Below are 8981 nucleotides of genomic sequence, written 5' to 3'. Positions count from 1 at the left end.
ATTCAGAAGTTTTTTTGGCGCGGGGTTTCGTTTTAACCGTTGGATGTGGATCTCGTGGGTCCAGACTTCGGATCGGATCTGACTCAAATAGTGTACAAATCTTAAGTCAGGGTATGGACCAGATTATAGGAACCGTTGGAATATTCGGTTTGTGACTTAGGAGGAGTCATTCCTCTCCTGGTGATTCGTTAGGTTCTTTTGGATCCATCTTTATAAGTGGGTCAGTCTTTTGTGGTTGCATCTGATTTTTGATTTGACACATCATCTAATCTGTTAAACACTTTGGATCATTATGCAACACCTGTTCAAATATTCATGTATGGCTCCTCATCATGGATGGTGAAGGGTGTTGGGTGTTCTTTCCAGAATATGCACTGTAGCTACAATGCATCTTCGGAGTCTTGATTGAGCATTGTATGGCGTTCAGTCAAGTGTACTGGACTCTATACTATCCTAAACCTGCAGGCATCCCATACACCCAATTGAGTGTCACTCGGTGCGGTGCGGTGCTCAGTCGAGACCCCAACATGCACTGTAGCTACAGTGCATGTTGGGATGGGACATATAACTTGCCCCCTTCACCATGGGCTAATTTTTTGTGGGCTCACGCAACAATACACCTAATTTGGTCAGCCAAAGGCCTTGCATGGCACTCCATGTGTGACCACCGTAAGGCCATTGGCATTGCTTATCACCGCATGCACGGCTGCCTCAACTGTAGCCTTCGTCGTGATTTCACACGTCATCGTATGTGCAGTGCCATAACGAATTGTACGGACGTAATCATCGTTTAAGTTTCAAATATGGTCATACGCTTATGCCCTTTTAAACTAAACTTGAATTCAACAACAACGACATCTCACCATGGCCTCAATACTGTCTCCTAAAAGTGTCACCTAAGAAACCTTTTGCAACCTATCAATTGAAAGAAGGTTGTTTTTAACCACCGGCCTTGCGGCCAGTTGATAGCTATATGTTGTTAGTGAGCAATGTTACCCTAATCACTTATCAATGTCTAAGTATTCACTTGACCGGTCTTATGTCATCATGTATGATTGAAAATTAGCCTTAACTCGCACGCACTCACATGCAAAACCAATCGCTATGCATGAGATAATCTTATCCGAGTTAAGAGATACTTGAACCAAATTCCCAAATGCTTTCTCTAGTCCATTGTCAATATAAAACAACACACCACATTCTTGTCATCCCTTACAAAATCCGAAACTCCATCCCCATTTTATGTCCTCCATCCCCGGTCCAAACTGAGGCGAAACGGGGCAAGGTCCCGTTTCTCCTTGATCTATTGTCATCCCTTACAAAGATTGGGGACAGAGCGAGGTGGGGAAAGCCCTGCCTCCATCCCTGCACGGGATGGATTTTAACCTTCATCCTTGTTATCTCCAATCCAAACGGGGCGAGGCAGGGCCGAGCCTTGTTTTCCCCAGGTTCACTGTCATCCCTAGGAGGGGGGGCACAGAGGAGTGGCAGATGCCAAATAAGCGTTCACAGAATGCACTAAATCCCCATGTGTGTGTGCCACATTTGTGTGTGTGCACGATGCAGATGAGACCCACGGACGGGGACTCAAATGTCCCCGTATAGGACTTGGATATGTTTTTTTATATATGGTGGGTATGATTAAACCCTAGTCAGAACCCAGTAGCAGCACCTCAAGTTCAAATCCACTGAATTTAAACCAGGTCCAACACATTGACAACCCTACTTATTCCCAAACCCACTTGAACAAACTTAGGTTAGTATCTCACTCAAGCCAAACATTGGTCTCTGCGAAAAAAAGAAGAAGAAGAATAAGAGCTGAACACAGAGGACAGAATACATCGGTACCCAGCCAGCAATATCCAAATAGGACTGTTCTACATAGGTCTGTCGGCACAATCAAACGCCCTTGAATCCCCGTTTGCAGGATTCACCCAGCGCAGGCCTCACGTGCGTCGGCACGCCCATACAAACTTTGGTGTGTCTGGTGGACGATAAAACAGTGTCTGCTGCTGTTCTGTGCCCCTCACCCAGAACAGTGGCAGACGGACAACCAAATGGTTTTTCTTTTTTTATGGTGTGTGGACAGAGCAGGGTAGTGCATCCTGTCTTTTTCACGGATGGGCCGGTAAGTCCCACACCATCCTGTCCACCACTGCCTGTGAGTCAAACGCCCCATGAGAGAACTCTGTCGTAGCCTGACCAATTTGGCTGATCCATGGACTAACCTGCTAGTAACAAACCCACACCGCCGCTGCCACCCGGCATAAACTCGAACCTGGCCAGCCAGGTCCATATAAACTGCATCCAAGATCCAATGATCTCAAGTCTCACATGGACCCCACATTGCTTGAACGTGGGCCCCACTCAAAGCACCACCATCCGATTGGTAGAGTACCTAAGCTATGAGATACGGGAGTATTGGATCCCTACCTCACAAAACCAGGTGAAGAAAAAACCCGAAGAGGAAAGAAACTACCTTTCTCGATTCTCACAGCCCGAGATGAACCCACCCGCCGTCATCCAAAGCTTTGCCCGGAGCCTTATCCTTCCCAAAGCAACTAATGAGACACGTCGCCTCCAAAAATGGCGCCCCAACGGCACAACACCCTCCAAAATTCAAACCCCAACGGCTACTTTTCACGATTCAAAAAGGAAGCCGCCCCTCTCTCCCAATCTAACCTCTGTAGCCGTTGCCCTCACTCTGCTCTGCTCGCCGCCGTCTTCTTTGGCCATCCCGTTCCCGACCTCCTCGAGTCCTCTCACGCTTTCCACCCCTTACTCCCAATCTCAGACTCCACAGTTCGGCCTCGAAGATGGGTACTCGCCATTTTTGGCAAATCTTCGAGTTTTTCTTCGTTTTTTCTCGTTTGTTTGTTTTACCCATTTATCGTTTTTAGGTTGCTGGATTTGGCTTACGTTTTTTTCTGTTTTTCTGGTGGGGATTTTAGGAAGATTAGGCCGTGCCCATCGACGAATCCCGGATGCATCTCGACGAATCCGAAGTCGGCGTCCTTCTCTTTCCCCTGGGTGATCCCTCAAACTGATTCAGTTGACCCTCTCCAGGTATTGTTTGGTTGTTCTTGTGCTACATTCTGAAATATTGAATTATTGGTCATCGTGAACACCCTTTAGCATATTGGTTGTGTACTTGTGTTTGGCGTCAATCTGCAGAAAATTGAGGATGCAATACTGAAAACACAGAGAAACCCGAAGATTAGACCGAAGGAGGGTACGCCGTATGGTTAGTATTGGTAGAAAATTGGTGTTTTCTTGTTGGTGTGAATAAGATTTGGGAGTATTTCTTTGGATGGATCCTTATTTTTTTCTGTTTATCTATTAAGATTAGTCTGCTGCTGGTAATGTTTAGCTCGAGTTTGACATCTTTTAATGATATATATTTGGTGATTGACAACACAGTTGTAACTTGCTTATAATGCATTCTCTCGATCATCAATTCATCTATAATTTCAATGTTAATGGACTGTTTTTGAAACAAATTGCTAATGGCTCTGGTTGTTTGCTAAATCTATTGTAAATTTATACAGGATTGCTCTTGCATTTGCTTCATGGAATTTTTACCATTGCTCACATTTATATTTTCTAACAGATTGTTTCATAATTGTCATCAAATGTAGCACTTGTTGCTAAACTCAGTTGGGTTGTTATCTTTTAAAATTACAGTATACTTATCACGATGGGATTCTCAATCCCACCGTGGTTACGTCCTTTAGGAACCTTCTCACAATTCAAACTCTGGTTCCTTACCTGATTAAACCTCCTGTTCATCCTTATCCCCTTTAACTACCGATAGGGATCATAGTGTCCTCCCTGCATTGTACCACCGTCCCCTAAGCCCTATATAAAGACGAGCCTGTATCAACTTGAGCATCACTGCAGCCTTGTGATATCAATAACATGAGTATGTGTTTCTCTCATCTTGGATGTAGGCCAAGAGCCGAACCACGTTAAATCCAACGTCGACTCTTGTTTTCTCTATTTTAGCATGGTATCAAAGCAGGTTCAAACCAGACCGTAACAGCTTCATCTCGCATCCATAACCACCAAATATGCCGAAGGAGAGAACGAGTCGAGTTCTCCCGCATATGGCGCATCAAGGATGGTGGTGCATGAGCAGAACCCGACCCTCAAGATCACCACCGTACCTCTCAACGGATCCAACTACCTATCATGGTCGAAAGCTGCCATGCTCTTCCTTAGTGGAAAGTCTAAACTTGGATTCATCAATGGCAAGAGCGTTCCCCGAAACTCGAGGACCCTATTTACGAAGATTGAGAATCCAGGAATCACCTCGTTATGTCCTGGTTGTTAAACTCCATGGACCCAAATATCGTCGAGGGTTTTCTATTTTTGGACACAGCTAAAGACATATGGGAATCCTTGAGAGACGTTTATAGTGAGCAAAATAACCTGGTCAGACTCTACCAACTTCAGCAAGACATCGTGCGCCTGACTAAGGAGGACAAATCATTTCACTCTTATCTCAGTTCGCTACGTGACATGTGGGACAAAATAAACCTTTATCCTCCCATCACCAATGACATTGATGTCATCAAGAGGTGTATCGAAGAAGACAAGGTGTTCAAAATTCTCGTCGGACTCGGATAGGACTACAACCACTTGAGAAGCCAAATCCTTATGACTAGAGATCTACCTCGCTTCAACGAAGTCTGCTCTATCATCCAACGCGAAGAAACCCGCCGCAAGATAATGGCATCTGAACCCAGATCTCACACCGAAGCCCACGAGAAAGCTACCTTCTCCAGCAACTTCAAGGACACGTCGTTCAGAACCCCGCCTGAACACACGATCGGGGAGAACTCTCGCGGCCATGTCAGGCCCCATTGCAGCCACTGCAGAAAACTCGAACACCTAAAGGAGAAGTGTTGGGACCTTCATGGTCGCCCTGAACAACAAAAGGCACATAATAAAGGGTCAAATGCAGGAACCACAGTGGATGACCTTGTGCAACTTCTTTAACAGATTAATAAATCCAACTTGCGGACTTGCTAGAAGGTTAGCAAAAGGAACCTGCAGGTAACATACCAGCCCTTGGCTCCAAACTCATCAGTCCCAAGTGTCTCATCGATACTTGTGCCACCGACCACATCACAGGTAAGGTCGGCCTACTCTCCAATCTTCGATCAGCTAACAAGGGTCCCATTAGTATTCCTAACAGAACATAGATCCCGGACCAAAGTGTTGGTGAGGTGTCCCTCCTCAACGGGTCGAGTCCCTTAAAGGCCCTATATATTCTCTATTTTCCCTCTAGCTTCATGTCAGTTAGCAAGATTACGGAAAGCCATAACTGTATTGCTATTTTTTTCTCTAAGCATGTGGTATTTCAGGACCTGAACACTAAGAAGGTGATTGGTAGGGGACAGGCGGTAAATGGACTTTACCTTCTTGATGCAGAAAGCAGGGCTCATATCGCCCGCAAGGAGACCAATATAGATAAGAAGTGGCACCTTAGACTGGGACACCCCTCCCACCAAACTTTAAGAAGGATATTCCCTGACATACCTCCACCTCAGCAGTCGTGTGATGCATGTCAATACTCTAAGCAAACCAAAATTTTGTTTTCCTTATCTAAGACTAAAAGTGATGAATTTTTTTCCTTTATTCACTTTGATGTATGCCCCCCCCCCCCTTATTGAATCTTATTATGGCTATAGAAATTTTGTCACTTTTATTGATGACTACTCTCACGCCACATGGGTATATCTGCTCAAACATAAGGACAAAGTTCTTATAACTTATAAAGAATTCCAAAATATCGCCCAAACCTAGTTTAATGTCAAGATTAAGACTCTTCGCTCCGACAATGGAATAAAGTACATCAATGACAAGTTCATTGAATATCTTACTAGTCAGAGCATCACCCACAAGACCAACTGCGTCGGCACACCCCAACAAAACGGAGTTGCCGAACGCAAGAACAAGACCCTCTTAAATATAGCCAGAGCCCTCATGTTTCACATGAACGTTCCTAAACGCTTCTGCTCAGACGCCGTATCCACTGCCTGCTACATATCCAACCGTCTGCTGAGCCAAGCCATTAACTATATGATCCCCATCGGTATGATCAAGGGAAAGACCCCATCTTTTTCACACCTCCGTGTGTTCGGGTGTAAGTGCTTCGTCCATCTCCAAGATCGATACAGAGATAAACTAAAAAAGACAGCGACCAAATGCATATTCTTAGGATACTCTTTCGTCAAAAAGGGATGTAAGTGCTATGATCCTATAAGCAAAAAGCTATTTCTCTCTCAAGACGTCGAGTTCTTCAAAGACGAACCATATTACCAAGATAAAGACATGCCTACCTGTGACATTGACTTTCAGGGGGAGCAAATCTTGCCTAATGCCAAACAGGCTCTACCTGCCATTGACATCAGTGACGCCCCCCTCACCAGAATCGTCAATGTCACACCTTCTATGTCTCCCGACGCTGACACTCCGTCCACTACGGGTGCCACGACGCCTGCATGACAACCGAAGAGAGTACTGTCTTACCTCGAAGATCCGACAGAACTATCAGACATCTGTAATGAAATATGCGGAAAAGCAAAAAGTGCACTAAGCACTTACAACATCTACTAATGAACAAACAAACAAAAGGGCTAATACCCAAACTCACAAGAGACAACACAACATAAAAATATAAATGTCTCTTATTGAAAGAGAGAGAGCTCTCAAGAGTGAAAAATACAAGAGGGGTTCACCCCTATTTATACACAAAAGAAGGAGAGGAGGAGTGGCCATATGGCCTTAAAAGAAGAGCCACCTAGGGGCTCCCATGGAGTCGTTGGGAGCCCCCAACGGTCACAAATGTGACCGTTGGGGGCCCCATCGACTCCATGGTGGGGCCCCTTTTAGGTGGATAAAAAACCAAAAAATAAAAGGTAAAATAAAAAAGGAAATTTACAAAAAAAGAAAGAAAAGAAACAAGTACCCCTATCGGGTACTTGTGAAATGACTAACATACCCCTATCGGGTATTTTAGATTATACAAATATATATGTATATAAATATATACATATATATGAATTACATATATTTTAACACCCTCCCTCAAGCTTTACGGGGATATAACCGAAAGCTTGTTAAGGAAAAACAAAAACCGAGGAGCCGCAAGAGCCTTAGTGAAGAAGTCTGCCAACTGGTACTCTGATGTGACGTAAGGTAGTGCTATGGTTCCTCTTAGGTATTCATCACGAACGTAATGGCAGTCCATCTCAATATGCTTAGTACGCTCATGGAAGGTGTGATTGCTTGCAATATAGATTGCACTTTTGTTGTCGCAACACAGCTTCAAAGGAGTAGAGATGACAATGCCCATATCACTGAGGAGGCTTCTTAGCCACACAAGTTCCATGGTTGTAGTGGCCATAGCACGATATTCTGCTTCTGTCGAGGACAAGGATACTTTGTGTTGCTTCTTGCATCTCCAAGAAATCATAGTCACCTAAGAAAACACAAAATCCGGTAGTTGAGACTCGGTCATTGGGATTTCCTCCCCAATCTGCATCAGTATAAGCAATTAAATCAAGGGACGAGGCAGAGGAAAGAAAAACTCCCTTAGTTATGGTATTTTTGATATATCTGACGATCCTTAAGACTGCACTCATGTGCACAGTTGTAGGAGCATGTTGAAATTGACTGACAGAGTGAACGGCATGAGCAATGTCTGACCGTGTGATGGATAAGTAGGTTAGAGACCCAACAAGTTGCCGGTAGGGAGTAGGATCCTCGAGAGGTGTTCCATCTTCCAACCTTAATTTTGCATTGATGACTTCTGGGGTTTCTGTCTTTTTATCATCGGAGATACCAGATTTGGAACAGATGTCAGCAGCAAGTTTCATCTGAGAGAGAATGTACCCTCGAGGAGAGTACGCCATTTCAATTCCTAAAAAATATCTTAAGAATCCAAGGTCAGACATATCAAAATTTTCTTTTAAAACCTTTTTAATATCATTAATGTCTTGCTCATCACTTCCTGTGATGATCATATCATCAACATAAAGTAGTAAAATAACTACTGAAGACCCTGCACTTTTCACAAACAAAGCAATGTCAGTATAACATGAACGAAAATTCAAACTTGTCATTACATTGCTAAATCTATCATGCCAAGCCTTTGGGGCTTGTTTTAAACCATATAATGCCTTTTTAAGTTTAAGAATTTTATTTTTACCAATACATACTCCTGGTGGGGGATCCATGTAAACTTCTTCATTTAATTCGCCATTTAGAAATGCATTCTTGACATCGAGTTGATAGATAGGCCATTTTTTCACTGACGCAATAGCAATAAGAGTCCTAACACTAGTTATTCTAGCAACAGGTGCGAAGGTTTCTTCATAATCTATACCATATTCCTGAGCATAGCCTTTAGCTACTAATCGTGCTTTATAACGTTCTAATGAACCATCACTCTTGGTTTTAATTTTGAAGACCCATCTACATCCTATTGATTTCTTTCCAGTGGGTAACGAAGTTATTTCCCAAGTTTTTGCTTTTTCAAGAGCACTAAGCTCTAAGTTCATGGCTTCAACCCATTGGGGAATATTTTTGGCCTCATTATAGTGTGAAGGTTCATGAAATGAATGCAACGCAATTAGACATGCTCTATATCTAGGAGTTAGGGACTCATAGGAGACAAACCTATTAGGAGGGTTGGAGATCCGACTGGATCTCCTTAAAGATGTTTCTTCTATGTTGGATCCTTGAGAGTATTTTTCTAATGCACTTATCTGAGTTTGTTGACCACGCCTAACATATGTTTGGATTGGTCTATTATTCTCATCTATAGCATTATCAAGAGGAATTTCCTCTAGGTCATTCAAAGACTCATTAGAGATTTCCTCTTCTTGAGGAGTCTCATCTTTTTGAGATAGAAGATCAAATAAAAAAGTATATTCACTTTCGTCAATATCTTTAGTTTTCACAAAACCATT

The 8981-nt window shown here is 43.3% G+C and overlaps 1 protein-coding gene across 1 annotated transcript in view; it reads left to right on the top strand.

Moving 5' to 3' along the window:
• Positions 1 to 2470: 2470 nt before the first annotated feature.
• Positions 2471 to 8981, top strand: part of LOC149840481 (thylakoid lumenal 17.9 kDa protein, chloroplast) — a 31889-nt gene continuing 25378 nt past the window's right edge. The window contains exons 1-3 of the mRNA XM_090003176.1: positions 2471 to 2820; positions 2952 to 3066; positions 3175 to 3244. Coding sequence (XP_089859302.1) covers positions 2504 to 2820; positions 2952 to 3066; positions 3175 to 3244 — 502 coding nt within the window. The 5' untranslated portion in view covers positions 2471 to 2503. The remainder of the gene's footprint in view (positions 2821 to 2951; positions 3067 to 3174; positions 3245 to 8981) is intronic.

Source organism: Nuphar pumila, chromosome 4 (assembly GCF_984573655.1).
Source record: "Nuphar pumila chromosome 4, dmNupPumi1.hap1.1, whole genome shotgun sequence".
Lineage (NCBI taxonomy): Eukaryota > Viridiplantae > Streptophyta > Magnoliopsida > Nymphaeales > Nymphaeaceae > Nuphar > Nuphar pumila.
The sequence above is the reverse complement of the archived record's forward strand: the minus strand, read 5'-3'. Positions and strand labels throughout refer to the sequence as shown.